This window comes from Kogia breviceps, chromosome 8, assembly GCF_026419965.1.
Source record: "Kogia breviceps isolate mKogBre1 chromosome 8, mKogBre1 haplotype 1, whole genome shotgun sequence".
Lineage (NCBI taxonomy): Eukaryota > Metazoa > Chordata > Mammalia > Artiodactyla > Physeteridae > Kogia > Kogia breviceps.
In genome coordinates this window covers 23,715,281-23,734,174 of record NC_081317.1, presented here as the reverse complement: position 1 = coordinate 23,734,174, position 18,894 = coordinate 23,715,281, and the positions used below count along the sequence as shown (strand labels likewise).

Genomic DNA, 18,894 nt, shown 5'->3' with positions numbered 1-18,894 from the left:
CTCCCCTCTGGAGTGCATAGTGCATCCATTCCAGTATCTGCACCACTCACCGAGTTCTCAAAGGGAATTGAAATAAGATACATTTTTGATAAGAACAGCCCCCCTGGCCCGGCGCCTGCCCCACAAGAGGTCATCTCAGCTACATCAGGTCACTGTCCGTGACAGGCTCGCTCTCTGGGTGGAGCTAAGAACAGCCGACATCCAGGTCAGCTTCCCCGAGGATGGCCGCTCCTGGCCATAAGACGACCTGGGCTGAAGAATCTTAACGCGACGGCGCAAATGACCCCCAGGAGCAGAAACACAGAAAGTGACGGAGATTCGGAGTTGCAGCCAGGCCCTCAAATTGAAGTTCGGTGTTAAGTCAGCCTTGACCAGGCTGCTGGAAGCTTGGGAGGCAGCACAGGCAGCAGTGACAATAACAACGGCATTTGTCACTCAAGATGACTGGGTGCCCACGGAACGCCAGGCACGTGATTAACACTCTGGGTGGATGCCGTCCGCATTCTCCTCTACAGGGCTCATCACTCCTCCTCCTTAAAATACATCCTCACCTGGGATTCTCATTCCCTCTTGGCCTCCCCTTACCTCCCTGGACAGCCCTGTTTGCTCCTCAACCCCCCAGCCGTTGAATACCGAACCGCATTCGTATCTTCTGTCTATTCACTTCTCGGGTGATCCTGAAGTACCACTTCTACCCTGGTAACACCCACATATGTATCCCAGCCTAAACCCTTCCCTTAAACTCCTCTTTTGTATACCTAACGCCATTTCTAGGCAGACGAGTAACAGGCATCTCAAACTCACCATGTCCGAAACAGAACCAGTTATTTCTGCCCCCAAACCTGCTTCTCTTGCAGGCTTTCCCGTTTCCATAAATTGCAGCTCCATCTTGCCCACTGCTCAGGCCAAAAACCTTGGGAGTCACCTTGAGGCCTCTTTCACATCCCCAATCCCACTGGTTCCACCTTTAAAGTATTTCCAGACTTGGTTTACTCTTAGCCACGTTACCACCCTGTCCAATCATCACGGTCTCTCTCACAGACTAACAGTCTCAGCCCTTGCCCCACCCCCTCCCCCAGTTTAATGTCGACCGAGAATCCAGAGTGATACTTGAGTCAGATCACGTCAGGTCTCTGCCCAAACTCACCAATGCAGACCACAGCCAGTGCTCAGAACGACCTACAAGGCTACACAATCTCCCTATCCCCTCAAGAGGAAAAAAGTTACATTAAAAAAGTAACAAGGGCTTCCCTGGTGGCGCAGTGGTTGAGAGTCCGCCTGCCGATGCAGGGGACGTGGGTTTGTGCCCCGGTCTGGGAAGATCCCACATGCTGCGGAGCGGCTGGGCCCGTGAGCCGTGACCGCTGAGCTTGCGCTTCCGGAGCCTGTGCTCCACGATGGGAGAGGCCACAACAGCGAGAGGCCCACATATCGGGGGGGCGAGGGGGATGTAACAAAACAAAAAAAGCCCCACCTATTTTATTACAGAAAAAGTTGGGTTTTTTCTCCAGACTTAAGTGGAAAAGAGGAAAAACTTAACTATTTGCACCAAAATGTTCTGCTGTGACATAGGAAAATAAGTACAGTGTTATATTCCATCCTTTTTATCGGTGTTTTTTTCTGTCTGTACCATCTGCTGTGTTCATTTCTCCAAACTCACGTCCACCTTGATGTGGGAGTAGGGGATAATCTTGTCAAAAGGCACATTGGTGCATGTGTGTTGGCTAGCTCACTTGTCCTTGACAATATTTTACAATATTAAAGAAAATCTTTTGAAACGGCTGTTAGGAAAAACAAAACAACCCATCACCTGTTATCTCTCTGACCTCATCGCCTCCTCCCCTACTCCTTCCTCATTACACTCCAGACGCACTGGCTTCTAGCCTGTTTTGCAACCACACTAAGGGAAGGGGAGCCCGCCTCAGGGCCTTTGCTCTGCTGTTTCTTCTACCTGGAATGCGCTTTCTCCTGAGAACCACACAGTTCCTCCCCTTACTTCCTTTAGGTCACCTCTGAAATGTCATCGTATGAGTGAGGTCTTCTCAAATCGCTTCTGTAAAATGACAAACGACAACCCCATCCCTTGCCCTGTCCTTAACTCTCCACCTTCCTTATTCCGATTTTTCTTCTAAGTACATGATACCGCCTGACATAGTACACATTTGTTTATGGTCTGTTTCCTCCCTCTAGGATGTAAGCTTTAGAAGGGCAGGGATTTTGCTCTGTTTTGTTCACTGCTGTATTCTTTGTACCCAGAACAAAGCCTGGCATGTAGTAGGTGCTCAGTAAACATGTGCTGAATAAACATTCATGTTCTTGTTGGGAAGAAGATATATGGCTGAGGAATAGCTCCAAGACAGACAACATAAATTTTAACAAAGGAGCCATGCCTGAACTAAGCTGTCAGTTTACAGCAACTGGAAGAGACCTTAGGGGCCTCTACAGAGCAGCCACCGTGCAGCGACTTCATGCACACTGCCCTCTTCTCTTCCCTGCTTAGCCATCAACGTCCACAGTGACCTGGGGTCAGCAGGTGGCAAACTCATGGATCGGGGAAGACCCCAGCAGGGACCACTTTTTGTCATCCTTCAAATTCTTGTGGCCTTCTAACATCCCCCAGTTGTTCTCCGGTACCCTCTCTTCTCTTTCTGATGCCTTCCATTGCACACTGAATTTTCCAGGTTGGGGCAGATGCTGGCAGCCAATATGGGGTCGGAGGCGACCCCCTTAGAACTGGCCAGAGGATGGGAGAGACAGGCAAAGGTCACGAATGCCCAGTGGTGATTGGGGAGGGGTGAGGCAGCAGGGAAGGCTACTGGTCAGGCATCTTACTGCTGACATAGGACTGGAGACCCCGTTTCTAGCCCTGCCTCTGCTTGAGGTGGGACAAGCCAGGCCCTCCCTGAGCCCTGCCATCTGGGAGGCTAACTATCTCACTATCCTCCAGAAAGGACCCACCATTTACCATTTGCACATTTAATGAGTACCTGCTGTGAGGCAGGCACAGGGGAAACGACACTATTGCCATTCTCCAGGAGCTCACAGTTTAAAGAGTGACATATAACCTGATAATTACAACTACTATTCATGCAATGTGCCAGGGGCCCTAATAAAGCATACACAGGGCACCATTATTGGAGAATCAGCTCAGGAAGTCAAAGACATCCCAGAAGCAGTAACATCTAAGACTCACACAGTTCACAAAGAAGAGGGGGGAAGACACACCAGGTAGAGGCAAGAAGGGCAAAGTTTTTAAGGTTATTTCTAGTTCAATCTCAACATACAAGATCTGAGACCTCAAGCTTTTAATTTAAAATAATTTCTCTTCATTTCATAAACCAAGAGATGAAAAGTATTTCTTAGGGGCATTAATTCAGAAAAAATTTAATTTGGAGAACTCACATTAACTTTAAAGGTCTGTACCAAGCCATCTAGAAAGCAGACGTTGCAGATGACTTCAGATCGTGTTTTCTCTTTGGGTAATTCTGAGGTGCGTATGTTATTAATTCTTCCACCGAACGCACGTAACCGGGAGGTCATAACTATCGTTGAATAACCTGTAACAGAAGACACACCTGGTTAGCTCTGATGTGATGTGCAAATTACCAGTTCCATGTGAACATACCTCCTATTCCATCCATCCATCCCTCACCTGTCTGCCTTGACCCTCACAAAACTGTCTGAAGAGCTCAGATAAATGAGAGCCAGATAACAGACCATGTTTCCATCTGAGTTTCGACTTCTAAGCAGCTTTAAACAATATTTATTGCTCAATTATAACATGTTCAGAGAATTATATGGCTTATTTGTGTCTTATTATCTCCCTGGTCTAAATCTTCTAAATTTATATTTCCCAGGTTTTAAACTTGTTAATGTTTTACAACTTTATATATTTGTCTATTATACCCCTAAGGTTTTACAGAACTAAATGTGATACAAAAATGATTTAAAATATGAAGATATTTATTGATCAATTAGGCTACATTAAGAACATCTATTCATTAAAAGACTTAAAAAAAAAGACCCACAGAGATATTTGTGATATATAACTACAAAGAATATATAAAGACCTCCTACAAATCAAAAAGAGAAAAAACAAAACCACTAGGTAGAAAATGGGAACATTAGCTGTCAAAGGAATGCAAACTAAAACCTCAAAGCAACAGAACCACACCCCCACCGGAATGGCTATGATGAAATCCAACAAAACCAAGGGTTGGCCATGGTGTGGAGTAAATGGAACTCTCAGGCATGGCTAGTGAGGATGTAAATTAGTGCAGCTACTTTGGAAAACGGTTTGGCAGTATCTACGAGAGCTGAACATATGCACATTCTGTGAAATAATTCCACTCTTAGGCAGATTCCCAACAGAAAAGTACACATTTATCCATTAAAAGACATGCATTAAGAATTTTCATAATAGCTCCAAATTGTAAAAGACCCAACAGAACGGATAAACTGTGGAGTCCCACCATGCATGACTACACAGCAAAGGAAATAAATGAACTACTGTGACACACAACACGAATTCCTCTAGCGTTGTGTTGAGCAAAAGCATCCAGACTCAACAGATGACCTGCATAGCGTGATTCCATTTACATAAAGTTCAGAATAGGCAAAACGAATCAACAGAAGACAGGATAGCAGTTACCTCTGCATGTAGTGACTGGGGGGTGTCCAGGGGTCTTCTGGGATGCTTATATTCCATCTCTTAATTGGGGTGCTAATAACCCTGGTGTACTCACTTTGTGAAAACCCACCAAGCTCTACCCTTATGATTTGTGCTCTTTTTTTGTATGTATATTTCAACAAAGTTTACTTTAAAAATACATGAACGAAGAGGGAATTAGAGAGCAGTTTAAAAATATGAGCATGGTACATTAGGGAACAGTAATGAAAGCGGTTTTATCAGTGAATGCAACTGTGAGGTGTTAGACTAACTGACTAAAGCAGTATGCAACCGAGCACAGGGTCACTTCGCGCTGGCGGGAGGGACAAGGGTCCAGGCCAGCTCCTCAGCTTAGGAACGGAGGTATAAATCTGACAAGATTGGGTGGAAGAGCAGACAAAGATGAAGGACTTAAGAGCAATTTAATGCTCTTTTAAAAATTAATTCTCTATGAACTTTCTATGATGAGCCGGGCCTTTGCACATGCTGCTCCTTCTGCCTGGGAAGCTCTTTCTGCTTTTCTTCACCTGAGGAACTCCTACTCAGGCCTCAGTGCTTGGCACAAGGATCACCTCCTCAGGGAAGCCTTCCCTGGCGTCCCTAACGACTCATAATTGTTATAGGCTCTCTACAGTGCTCATCGTAATTTCACATTTATAACCGATGATGTACTTAGTATCTGCTTCCGCCGCTAGAAGCTGAACTTCACGAGGGCAGGAACTGGGTCTGGTTTTGCTCACTGTATCTCCAATACCTAGCTCTGGCAAGCAGTCAATAAATATCTGAATGAATTAATGAATAAAATGAAACATGAAGCCAAGACTGATAGTCTGGAAAAAAATAGTACAACCTGATAGACAAACTTGGGTTGGTGCGAACAGGCAGGACAAAAGGATGGGATGAGAGTGGAGGCTTCAATTAGAACACAGAGTGGTGGTGTCCCATAGACCAATGCCCCTCACACTGTAACGTGCACACAGATCACTTGGGGATCTTGTTAAGATGCAAACTTGAACGCAAGCAGGTCTGGGTGGGGTCTGAGAACCTGCATTTCTCGGACCCCCGGGTAATGCTGAAGCTGCTGATCCAGGGTCCACACTGTGAAGGGAAGTCACACACAGCCAGAAAAGCAGCACCAATATGTCAGGGCAGGGCCAGAGATCAAGATTCGGAAATCAGAAGCAAGGAAGGTATGAGGACAAAGCTGACTAGAGGTCCGAGGAGAGTCAAGCCTCAGGGAACCACAGAAGCACAGCTTAGCTGCAGGCAGTGAAAACACAGAGGGGATGAAAGCTACGTAGAAGATACACCCAGGACAGAAGGGCGCCCTTGGCCCCTAATCCTATTTCAGAAGCTCCAAGAAAACCTCCCTGCTTCTGCAGATGGGGACAGGAAACCTCAAATATTAATAAAAAAGATTCCTGGGACTGGAAGTGGAAGGGAACTTGTTGTCACTTACAAAATTCCACCCACACCACCACCTCCACCTTGCCCTTTCCAAGGAAAATGTCATCAAAAGCAGGGATGCGTTTTCTGAGTAAGACCAAAAGTTATCAAGAGGCAACAAATGTGTTCCATAATGCTTTAACTACACCTAATCTGAAATGTCCAATTTATCGTTTAGTCCCTGTCTAAAGAATTTCGGGTGGGTTATAAAATTCTTTTAAAAGATATAATAGGACAATTTCAAGTGTGGCTCTTAGTGGGAGGTGCAGAGCAGGATTACCTGGAGAGCTTTCAGAAAATATGCCTGTCCCTGCCCCACCCACAGATGGTGATTCAGCACTCTGGGGTGTGGTGTTAGAATGACATTCCTTTTGGGAAGCCCTCAAAGGAAGGGCCAGGCCTACATCGGCTAGAGGAGCGGAACGGGTTCTCAGGGAACCTCAGGATGGTGTTTCAGATGGTCGGACTTAGAACACAGTCAACCCTCCGTATCCAAGGGCTCCATGACCTTGGATTCAACCAACCACGGATCAAAAATATTCAGGAAAAAAAAAAAATTCCAGAAAGTTGGAAAATGCAAAACTTGAATTTGCCATGAGCCTACAGCTAGTTACATAGCATTTATGTCATACATACTTACAACTATTTACTTAGCATTTACACTGCATTAGGCATTATAATTAATCTAGAGATGATTTAAAGTATATTAAAGTATGTGCATAGGTTATATGCAAATACTATGCCACTATATATAAGGGACTTAAGCATCCTTAGATTTTGGTGTCCAAGGTTGGTGGGGGGGGGGTCCTGGAACCAATCCCCTTCAGATAACTGAGGGACAACTGTACAGGTTCCACAAAATCTGAGCCATTCAGAGGGTATACATGCAAGACTTGGGCAGCTGCTCAGAGCAGCTAAAACTGAGAGCAAATCACGTCACAACCTTGGACAGAAAAAAACCAAGGGTGATTTCAAACAGGAGCCTCCAAATGAAAGTCACATGGGCTGACACGGCAAAGGTAGGGCTGATTTTCACACCACTCGCACCTGAGCAGCTCCGTGTCCAGTGCCAGCATGTGTACCCGTGGGAACTTACTAACTTAACCAGAGTTAGTGGTGGTCCCAGCGTGATCCTGTAGCCATCTGCTGACAAACTCAAGTAGACCAGCAACCCAGAAGAGACCTACTTTTTCCTCCTCACATGATCTCTGATTGTTACATAAAGGGCTTGGGACCCAACAATCTCAGAATTTGGTTGGTTCTCCCCACAATTATTCCCAAAGCAAACCTTAATAAGAGCGAGCTTGATGCTGAATAACCACATAATTGAGTCATGTGGTGTTTTCCGATTGTCTTGAAATTTTATCTTAAACGATCTGGTCAGGACAATGGATGATGACTAACAAGCCCTGTTTCCTGTACCGCGGCAATTAGGGAACTTGAGGTTTCTATGGCTTCCTTTATAAGCCTCTTAATTCTAAACAAAGCTACGACCCAACCAGGAACACACTGGCCTCTCCAACCACAGATGATTTCACCTGCAGCTGATGCACTTTACAACATGGAAGCCCAGCTGGTTCTTTGTGTTAAGAAACAAACAAACAAACAAACACACACAACAGTTACAGCTTTAGAATCTGTTTTGCACAATAACAAGAGAGGTTCTACTGTGACTGTAGTTTTTAACAGAGATTATACTTGCAAAACATTATAGACCTAGGCAACATCTCAGTGCAATGGCATGGTGGGAGCCCACTACATGCCATGAGCCAAAGGATCATCCTGTGTAAATGCCTACACAATGTGACACATACCACTCAGTAGAAGGCATTTTTAAACAATCTGCTATGTACTGACTTATGGTTTCAAGTGCATGCTGTGAAAGCTTGTTTCAGACAAAGTGTGGTTTGAACTTGTTTTGAACAGCCTGTTTTGATGAATTGGCTTTGAAGTCGGCTATTAGGACTTTCTTATCCAACTCTCGGACCTGTAGTGGAGAGGACCATCATGTCACTGACACTGCAGTAACAGCTTGGTGGCCATCACATGATGGACTAAACACAAAGAGGTTGACCAGCAACTCGAGAGTGTTTGGCCTGGGCAAAGCTACTCTTCGCTGATCTAAATAGCTCTCCAAAGGTCTTGAGACACCTACTCCTGCCAGGCCCAGGCTACTTTTGGTCAACAGCGATGTTAAACGGTGCAGCAGTCTCAGGAAGAAAAGGGACACCTGTTCCTGCCTTGGCGAGGCTACTCCTCATAGGCAGTGGTGCCAGCCACATAACGGTTCCTGGAATAATAACCTGCAGAGCAGTCCACCCTGCCTGGCAACACTGGTGCAATCGCCCATAAGCTACATGCCCCAGAGGTCAGGGACCGAAACCGGCAGCTTTTGGTTGGAAGGATGAACTCTACGAGAACCACCTCCTAGAAAGGTACATCTCAACTAAACTTGGAATTTTTCTTTCACCTCCCCATTGCCTGGAACAAGTGTAATCACCGTGTCATTGGGTTGCAGTATGTTCTTTCTTTCTTGGCTTATTAAGAGACCTCATCCGTATGAATGAAAAACATTGCCTGCCCTATCAGTGAGCAAAGGATGTTGCAGCCATCAAGCCAGTACAGCCACTGCCCCTGAAGGTGAGCCCTGAGGGAACTCGGGATGGAGACAAACGGGGCTGCCCACTGCTAGGCGCTCAGCCACTGCAGCCACCCTCTACGGTGCACCCTGCACCCGACAGTTAGGGAACTCTGGATGGGAAAGAACTGGATACTGGCCCTGAAGAGCTAAGGTGCATATCAAAGGAATGGTTTCAATGAGCCCAGCCTCTTGCATCTTCCCATACATAGAAAAGCACTAAATTCCTTAATTTGAGACATCTGGTTTTCTTTAATGAACAGTTTGAAGTTCCAAATACTTGGTCACTGCTGAAAAAACTCCCTATATATCCTGCTCCTCCCTTACCTCTTCAGAACAGTCCCTCAGGGCTATCTGAGAGGCTGCCTGCTGGGCTCGAAGTCCTCAGAAAGTCTGCCAAATAAAACATAATGCTCAACTTTTAGGTTGTGCATTTTTTTTCAGTCAACATCCTGTATGCTATTGGCTTGTGACATATTAAAAATTATAATTCCCACAGTGAACACAGGAAAAATAAATTATCTGTAAAGATAGCCTCAGTCTCTGAGCATAATTTGTCCAAACAAACAAACAAACAAAAACAATGCTAAGCTTCTAGTGCCACCAGGTGCTGACTGCAGATTGTGGATTTTGTAGCGCAATCCTGATTTCAAATACTTACAGATATACTGTACTAGTGTTTCCCGCCGTTGTTGTAGATGTGCTATACCTGTCAGCTACTTTACCAACTCAATGGACCCTGAAGCAGGAGCCCATTGCCCGGGGCATGGGTGTCCTCGTGGTCAGGGTTGGCTCGTGGTCAGGGTTGGCTCACAAGACTTCTATCACTTGCCCTGGAGCCCGAGACAGGGAAGCAGTGATGCTTTGTTTCCTGAGGGTCTACATGCTGACCTGGGGCCCTTTATTTTTTCACAAGCCAATGAACCACAGGCAGGAAGAAGGGAGAGGAGTAGTCTTCTCCACTAGAGAAAGTCAGAAAGCAACCCAACTCCATTTTGATCATTTCAAAAAGAAGTGTTAAAGTTATTTCATACCCTTGTTTTTAAGAATAAGAGCTCGATCTCTAACTCAAGAGTGCAAAAGTTTCAGTAAGAAAAAAAAAAAAAAAAGAACAAAGCAGTCCTGATTTTAAAACACCTAATTTGTGAGTAGACCACACAAATGAACCACAGCTGGCTCCCTACGGGAATCAACCTGGATCATCCTCAAGCTGACCTAGGCCAATGCTACCACCTAGTGGCCACCAGAGGAACACACTTCACCTCCTAGCATGACTTTCTGCTTTCCTCCTCCTTCCTCAAGGAAAACATGGATAGTTATGCTTTCTCGTTTATCATCCACGTTTCAGCTCATTTTAAAAGTCTCCCAGAATATGTAAGGTCTTCTCTGTCACCCAATTCCCTCCCTTTCCCTAGTGAACTCAGGAGAGCGTTCTTCCCTTTTTTTCCCCCTTTTTTTGGCTATTTACAAGCCCCAACAGGTGTCTGATCAGCAGAAGACGGAACTCCAGATGGAAAAGTAATAAACATTCATATACAATCAGCCATGCTAGGCGGCTGACTCAGATTATGAGCTTCTCAAATATCAGTATGTAATGTATTTAATTAAGATAAATGTTTTATTTGTTTAGCTGCTAATACCAATATTGCTTCCTCCTTCTTTTCACTGTAAACACAGCAGCTGGGCTGCATCACGGGCTAACCGAGTCTGGGCTGGGGTGGGGCTAGCAGGGGCCTTAATAACCAATCGCATCACTCCCAACCACTCCGCATACCGACAGGAAAACCACCACTTTCCGGTTCTTGGTTGCACCTCCCACAAGGCCAGCTGCTAAGTTCCAATCTGTTCTTAGCCTGGGCCTAAGTGTTCCTTAAACCCTGCTGAAGTAAGTAATTAGGGGGTATTCCCTCCTAAAGATAAAACTTACAAACATCTGGATGGGGATTTATCATTTATCAAGCACTAGATCAAGATTAGATCAAACTGCAACAATGTATACTTAATATTTAAATTGCTAAAAAAGAAACTGATTAAAAGGAGACTTTTTAACCAGACACTTAAACAAAACTTTAGTGTACTTAAGAGTCACCTGGGGAGCTTGTTAAAATACAGATTCTTGGGTACCACCCACAGAGATTCTAGTTTAGTGAGAACCCAGGAGACTGCATTTTAAAACTTGCAATATTTTTTGAGCTTAGAGAAAAGCTGCAAGAAAAATGAAACTCCTGTACATCCCCATTGGCCTGGATTCAACTTAACATTTTGTCACATATGCTTTCTCTCCCCTGCACATACACATACCACACCCCCAAATCTTTCTAATGAACACTTGAAAGTTGTAGATATCATGCCCCTTTACCTCTAAATATTTTAGCAGGTATCTCCCAGGAACAAGGACATTTCATAAGCACAGTACGATTATCAAATAGAGGAAATTTTTTTTTAGAATATGTATGTCAAAATGTATGTTTATCATCAAGATTTATGCTGTGACTTGCAAACCTCAAGGCACTTTTTTTTTTTCTAATTTATTATTTTTGGCTGTGTTGGGTCTTTGTTACTGTGCACGGGCTTTCTCTAGTTGTGGCGAGTGGGGGCTACTCTTTGTTGCGGTGCGCAGACTTCTCATTGTGGTGGCTTCTCTTGTTGCAGAGCACAGGCTCTAGGTGTGCAGGCTTCAGTAGTTGTGGCTCATGGCCTCTAGAGCACAGGCTCAGTAGTTGTGGCGCACAGGCTTAGCTGCTCTGTGGCATGTGGGATCTTCCCGGACCAGGGCTCGAACCCGTGTCCCCTGCATTGGCAGGCGGACTCCTAACCACTGCGCCACCAGGGAAGCCCCCAAATTGAGGAAATTTAACATCAATAAAGCACTTATAGTCCATGCTAAAATTCTGAAAATTGTTCTGATGGTGTCCCTTTCTTTCTTTCCTCCTGATCCAGGATCCCAACCAGGACCTTGCCTTGCTTTAGTTGTCAGGTAGAAACTGCATCTGTAATAAGCATCCCAAGGGGACACTGATGCAGGGTGTCTGAGCACCAAGGCAGTGGAAAACTCTTCATCAGATACTTCCTTTCAGTTTTGACCATCTGTGTCTACAGTCAGGGGCTTGGTTAGGTCAGCACCCCATGTCAGCTTTCCCATCTATATTACAAGTCGCTTCCCAGAGCCAAAGAGGGTTGTGTCTATAGCTTAGCTGCCCCATCACTCAGTCTGCGGAAGCACTTCCTTAAGGCAAGGTTGAAATAACAGACACCAGTCTATACCCTGGTGCTGGAATTAGCGCTGTGGTCATAACAGAGGAAGAAAGCAACATGAAAATAAACTCGGTAAACAAAGGATTCTATCATGCGATATTTTCTAACCAGATGTCTCCATTTGTTCAAATTAGTTCATGTCTTTCACAGACAGCAATTCTTAACAATTCATAATCTCCAAGTTATTAAAAAAAAAAGGCCATAGTACCTTCTGTTATGCACACTCTCGTAAGTGGGTGACAGTCAACGACCACTGTCTTAAGGAAGAAGAGAAAAAGATATACATGCATTTTGTATGATTTATTAGCTTTGCAAATGTTAATAAAACTCACTCCAAGGGCTTCCCTGGTGGCGCAGTGGTTGAGGGTCCGCCTGCCGATGCAGGGGACACGGGTTCGTGCCCCGGTCCGGGAGGATCCCACGTGCCGCGGAGCGGCTGGGCCCGTGAGCCATGGCCGCTGAGCCTGCGCGTCCGGAGCCTGCGCTCCGCAATGGGAGAGGCCACAGCAGTGAGAGGCCCGCGTACCACAAAAAAAAAAAAAAAAAAAAAAAAAAAAAAAAAAAAAAAAAAAAAAAAACCTCACTCCAACTAATTAAAAACCGGTGATTTTAGTTCATCTGTGACATGCCCATCTTAAAAAAACGATTTCACTTTATTAATTTTACATTATGTACAGCTGACAACCATATTACCATACAACTGGTACGTGGAATTTAATATTCATCATGACTATAATTTTTGTAAATTTATCAACACTACCTTCTGCCGTTTTTTCCCCCGCTTATTTGGTTTTAATTTCCAAAGTACAACACTGCATAATAATACAAAGATAAATATACTAACTTATTTTAAAAACTAGTTTAGGGCTTCCCTGGTGGCGCAGTGGTTGGGAGTCCACCTGCCGATGCAGGTGGGGCACGAACCGGGAGGATCCCACATGCCGCGGAGCGGCTGGGCCCGTGAGCCACGGCCGCTGGGCCTGCGCGTCCGGAGCCTGTGCTCCGCAACGGGAGAGGCCACAACAGTGAGAGGCCCGCGTACCGCAAAAAATAAATAAATAAAATAAAAACTAGTTTAGAATGTAAACATAATCACTACTGAATACTTACTAAATTAGAAAAATCTATTCATTAAGGGAGGCATTTTCATGTTGCTAATTCAGTGGTAAAGCCAATAAACTAATTTGTCCTGGGCCTACACACCGAAAAAATTTTAAATAACATATTTAAAGCTTTAAGCCTGCTAATTAATACAATAATCACAGTTGACAATGGAAGTATTGGTGCACAAGACTTATTTTTAATTTGGGTATGCATATGTAAAAGTATTTAATGCCTTTTATTTAGAAAAAATGCTTCCGTGAATGCATGTATGAGTTTTTAACTCTGACTTCACATTATTCACCGCGTGGGAGAAAATGCTCACACAAGTCTCCTTAACACCACACACAGCTTAATACCCAAATTATCCTGCAATTACTAATCCTTCTTTTTCTAGTTTAGTTTTTTTATTTTTTAATTGAAGTATAGTTGATTTACAATGTTGTGCTAGCTTCAGGTGTACAGCACAGTGATTCAGTAATACATACATACATATATATATATATATATATATATATATATACACACACATATATTGTTTTTCAGGCTCTTTTCTCACATAGGTTATTACAAAAATTGAGTAGAGTTCCCTGTGCTATATATACAATAGGTCCTTGTTGTTCGTTTTATATATAGCAGTGTATATATGTTAATCCCAACCTCCTAAATTATCCCTCCCCCCCCTGTAATTATTAATCCTAATACTCCAGAAGTACCATCTTGGGATCAAATCCTTTACTCCACAGAGCCGGTAACTTGCCCAGGGAATGGATCTCCAACCGGTAGCCCCTGAGAAGCAGGGTGGGGTAATCTGTAGGATCAGTTGTGTTCCAACGGAGACCTTAATTAGCACCCTTGTTCTCTACAACTTCAAAATGTCAAATAGTTTTCTTATTATGGAGTTGGGTTTATTTATAGGCTCGACACCATGACACTTACAAAACTAACCAAAGAAAAGGTATACTTGATACCGGGAGGATAACAAGAAGTAGTTTTAAGCTCCCTGAAGGGCAAGACCAAGAATGCTGTGGGAGCTGCAGGCATTTCGGGACAGAGGTGATGTTGCTATAAAGAGAAACCAACCTCTGACGTCCCGCGAGCTGGGTGTCCAGGGCTGTGCTGAGAAGCCGCCTAGCACCTGAAACACAGAGCTTGCTCCTAGGCGACTAGAAAACACGTTCGACCTGTGAGGACGTTAAATGACGTCATCACCTTTTTTTCCCTCTTTCTTGAAGTACCACCGAGGGAAAAAGCACAAATCCAAGTGTAAGAGTGCTGCTCTCAAGAAGGCTGGAGGAGCTGCCTCACACCCCTTTGAAACAGGATGCCCCCTCCCGGGGACCAGTCTCCCAAATTTTAACACCATTTTCATGAGATTTTTTTTTTTTTGTTTTGTTTTGTTTTGTTTTGTTTTGTTTTTGTGGTACGCGGGCCTCTCACTGTTGTGGCCTCTCCCGTTGCGGGGCACAGGCTCCGGACGCGCAGGCGCAGCGGCCACGGCTCACGGGCCCAGCCGCTCCGCGGCATGTGGGATCTTCCCGTACCGGGGCACGAACCCGTATCCCCTGCATCGGCAGGCGGATTCTCAACCACTGCGCCACCGGGGAAGCCCCATGAGATTTTTTAAATGAGATTTTTAGAAGTTAAAAAAAAAAAAAAAAAATGTTTAGGGAAAGGCTATCATGGTGTAGTGTTAAACCATGTATTTCACAGGACCCAAGCCTTCTGGAGCCACTTCTCCACGCACGTGGATGCTTCACTGGGGAGAAATGAGAAGAGCTGTGTCCCAGTCTCCCCACCCCGAGCATGTCTGAACAGTGACTGGTCATGTCCCCCATTATGTACCACATGAGTGAACCCAGAAACTTCAGAGGCCAGCAGGCCCGCCTCTTGCTGGAAGAAGAAAGGGGACATCTTCCAGCTGTGGAGGGACTGAATCAAACCACGCTGGGGGAGATGACTTGTGGGACCTACCACCAGACAAGCTGTCAACAGCCTCCAAGCCAAATCCCTATATGGGACTAGGACCACAGTTTCACAGACCCATCCATCTTGTTTATGATTAGTTCCAGCTTTAGTTATTACTTTGGCAGGAGTTCCGTACCTTTTACTCACCCAGTATTTACTTACTGGACACCTGCTCTGTGCCAGGCCGAGGGAGTAGGGTGGGGGAAGGCACAGATGCCTGGAGTTTCGAGTTCTAAGGGGGATGAAAGCCCAGGGTGCCAGGGAGCAGGAAGGCTCCCGACCCGAGCCAGGTAGGCTGGGGTGGGTGGCGGGACCAGCACACGAAGGCTCCATGGGGAAGCTTGCAGGATAAAGGGAAACTAGCCGGTTAGAAGCAGTGGCAGTCCGGAAACTACACACTACACGTGCAAAGGCCGGGAGGGGAAATACATGCACGTTGTAGGAACCCCACAGAAACAGATTTATTAGTCGGAGTGTCTGAGGAATAACTGAAATCCTCCCTCAGATGAGGGAGGAGACTAGGTTCTTCAAAAATCCAGGATAGGGCTTCCCTGGTGGCGCAGTGGTTGAGAATCCGCCTGCCGATGCAGGAGACACGGGTTCGTGCCCTGGTCCGGGAAGATCCCACATGCCGCGGAGCAACTAAGCCCGTGAGCCAAGGCCGCTGAGCCTGTGCGTCCGGAGCCTGTGCTCCGCAACGGGAGAGGCCACAACAGTGAGAGGCCCGCATACCGCAAAAAAAAAAAAAAAAAAAAAAAAAAAAAAAAAAATCCAGGATGTCACACAGAAGGGGAATTAGGATATGGTGTGAGGCTGTGGGAAGCTCAGCCTCCGTGGAATCAAGCAGAGATGTGGATTGGAACCCCAGCTTACACTTACCAGCTGTGTGAACTTAACAGAGAGCACTCACCCTCCCCGAGACTCAGTTTCCTTATCTAGAGAAAGATGGAAATTCTGTTTTCCAAGGTTGTTTTAAGCACTGAAGGTAACATGTATGCGTACTAACCGGCACTAGCAGGGTCCGATCAATGGTACTCATTACTCCTACCATGATTAGACTGACTGTTTCAGACCCCAAGGGTTCAATAGGTGGAAGATGGAAGGAAAAAACAAAACAAAACAAAAAAAACCAGAAGGAAGAGCTCTTGAACACTCAGGGCTGCACAAATACGGAAGGGACTGCCTTGGGAGAGAGGGAGCTCCCTGTCACTAGAGGTGATCAAGCAGAGAAGGTGGATATGGCCCTTGGTGAGCAAGTTGCAGAGGGCAGGCTGGCGCTGGAAGGGGTAGGAGAGATGAACTTCCCGCTTCCAGGACCAAGATTCTATTATGACTTCTGTTTCGACAGTGCCAAAACCCACTCAAAGTGGTACTGTCCAAAACTGGATTTCTTAAAGGAATTTCTCATGGGAAATAATTCTAAATGGATACCTCCATCTTGGGAAAAAAAACTAAAATGGCCCATCAAACTATGAAATAGAGGGTAAAACAATATGAAGACAAAAAGCAGTATGTAAAGCTAAAAATATAGACAATGGAATCTGTCTTATATTAAGCAGTTTCTACCTAAAATGAAGCAACCCGTCTCTTCTCATTCTCCCTTTGAATAGTTCCACTGGGCCCCAAACAGACTGGAAAACAGGATAGAATAAATTTACTCTACAGGGACATGAATCAAGTTGCATCAACTTTACAAAAATACTGTGCTAATATTTGCCCTTGGGGCACAGACACGCCCATTTGGGTGTCAGTCCATAATATTGCTTTTTTCATTATTATTATTTTATTTTTTTAATTTTTGGCTGTGTTGGGTCTTCATTTCTGTGTGTGGGCTTTCTCTAGTTGTGGCAAGAGGGGGCCACTCTTCATCGCGGTGCACGGGCCTCTCACTATCGCGGCCTCTCTTGTTGCGGAGCGCAGGCTCCAGACGCACAGGCTCAGTAGTTGTGGCTCACGGGCCCAGTTGCTCCGCGGCATGTGGGATCTTCCCAGACCATAGCTCGAACCCGTGTCCCCTGCATTGGCAGGCAGATTCTCAACCACTGCATCACCAGGGAAGCCCAGTCCATAATATTTCTATCTTAGGCTCCAGCCCCCACCCCTTTACAGACAAAAGCAGCAGAAGCCTTCAGAAGAGAAAACAGCCAAAGTCACTTTGAAAGGTTTGAGATGTGCTAATCGCAGCACATCCCAGCCAAGAAGCTGGAATCTCACAACTGGACCTTCCCGCCAGCTCTGCTCTTGCCAAGGAGTCTGAAGCCAGCAGCAGCCTGGCCAGAGAAACCCAATCCTCACCACCAGCAGCCCTCACCATAATTTTATCTCAAGGAAGCACAGAAATATACTCCCCGCCCCCCCCCTCCCCCGCAGCACCAGCACCGCCCTATTTGTCTGTAATCAGCAAAGTGACCTGGGAAGTTACTACTCCATTTCTTTTTAGCTCAGTTTCCCAGTTTAGAGCCCTCTAAGCCTCCTTCCAGCTTTAAAATCCTCTGCCTGTAAAGTTTTAATCCGAGGGGCCATCTCAGGTTATATTAGGTACAGTGACCCTACTGGTTGCCGGCAGGTCTAGAGACCAAGATAAAAACGTATTTTTACGTAGCCTAGTCTGATTTCCAGGGCTTTGACTTGGAGATGGGTGGGGGTGGGAATGGGGTCAGAAAATTAATTAAAAGAAACCACATTTACTCTAAAAAAAAAAAAAAAAAAGACTTATAAAGGCTTGCCAAAATGCTAATCAGAATAGTATTTAGGAATAATGAAATGAAAATAATATATCTTATTGCTGCCTTTATTTATTTGTACTGAGACCTTCCACATGCTGGGAGCTGGGAATACAGACATACAATCCATTCTTTGATCTCAAGGAGTCCTCAAGCCACTTGACCAGGGTGTCGACACCACTGCCTGGGGGCCCTGGGTGGCCAGGGGTCTCAGCAGGCCAGAGCCGACTGGCGGTCTGTAGGAATAAACCAGACTTGGGCTCCAGTCTCTGCTCTGCCACTTCCAAGCTGATAGGACCTTGGACAAATTAACTTCCAAAGTCTGTTTCATCATCTGTAAGTAATCCTGAGGCGCAGCAATCTCGTATCTAACCCCGGGGAGGCCCTCGCCCACGACAGACACTTAATACCAGTTACTCTGAGGACTGCCCCTGTATGATGGCCCCCTTCCACCCGCCTCCGTCTCAGTCCCTGGGCCATTCCCATTCCCAGGATTCCTATCCTGAGGAGCAACCAAGGTTCCTACAGCTGTCCACATCTCCCAGATTGGTAGATTAGACTCCAAGAACGCTGCCCAAGTCACACAGTCAGCCGCCAAATGGGGTGAGGGTCCCAAGCTCAGTTCTGGGCATCACACACCTCCCTACTGAGTTCCCTGTCCTGCTTGACCGGAGGGAGGTGAATTACAGATGATTCACTGGAGGGAAAAGGCTCCACTTAATCACTATTGTTTCTGCAATTTACTGACTACACGGTATGTTCTTACCCTTTGAGATAATCTTCATCAACACTCCCCACAGCTCGCATTTTGGTAAATTTCCTCTTAGGGGGGAAATGGTCCAGAAAAACCCTTTTCCCCTCTAACTCTGCAACATCAGAAACCTGAGTAATGACCGGGTATTTCTTACCATCTTCCCTCTGTTCTAAAATGACAACAGGCGTTTCAAAAGAGTTATTTTAAAAGAACATATGTATATGTATAACTGATTCACTTTGTTGTAAAGGAAAAATTAACACACTATTGTAAAACAGTTATACTCCAATAAAGATGTTTAAAAATAAATAAATAAATAAGTGCTCAGTTTACTGATTTA

General features: G+C 45.3%; 1 protein-coding gene across 8 annotated transcripts in view; it reads right to left on the bottom strand.

Annotated features, from left to right (window-relative positions):
• The window catches only part of PTPN3 (protein tyrosine phosphatase non-receptor type 3), a 113,564-nt gene that overhangs the window by 73,354 nt on the left and 21,316 nt on the right, over positions 1-18,894 (bottom strand). For all 8 annotated transcript variants that reach the window (XM_067040983.1, XM_067040982.1, XM_067040986.1 and 5 more), the window contains one exon: positions 3,403-3,557. In XM_067040983.1, coding sequence (XP_066897084.1) covers positions 3,403-3,557 — 155 coding nt within the window. The remainder of the gene's footprint in view (positions 1-3,402; positions 3,558-18,894) is intronic.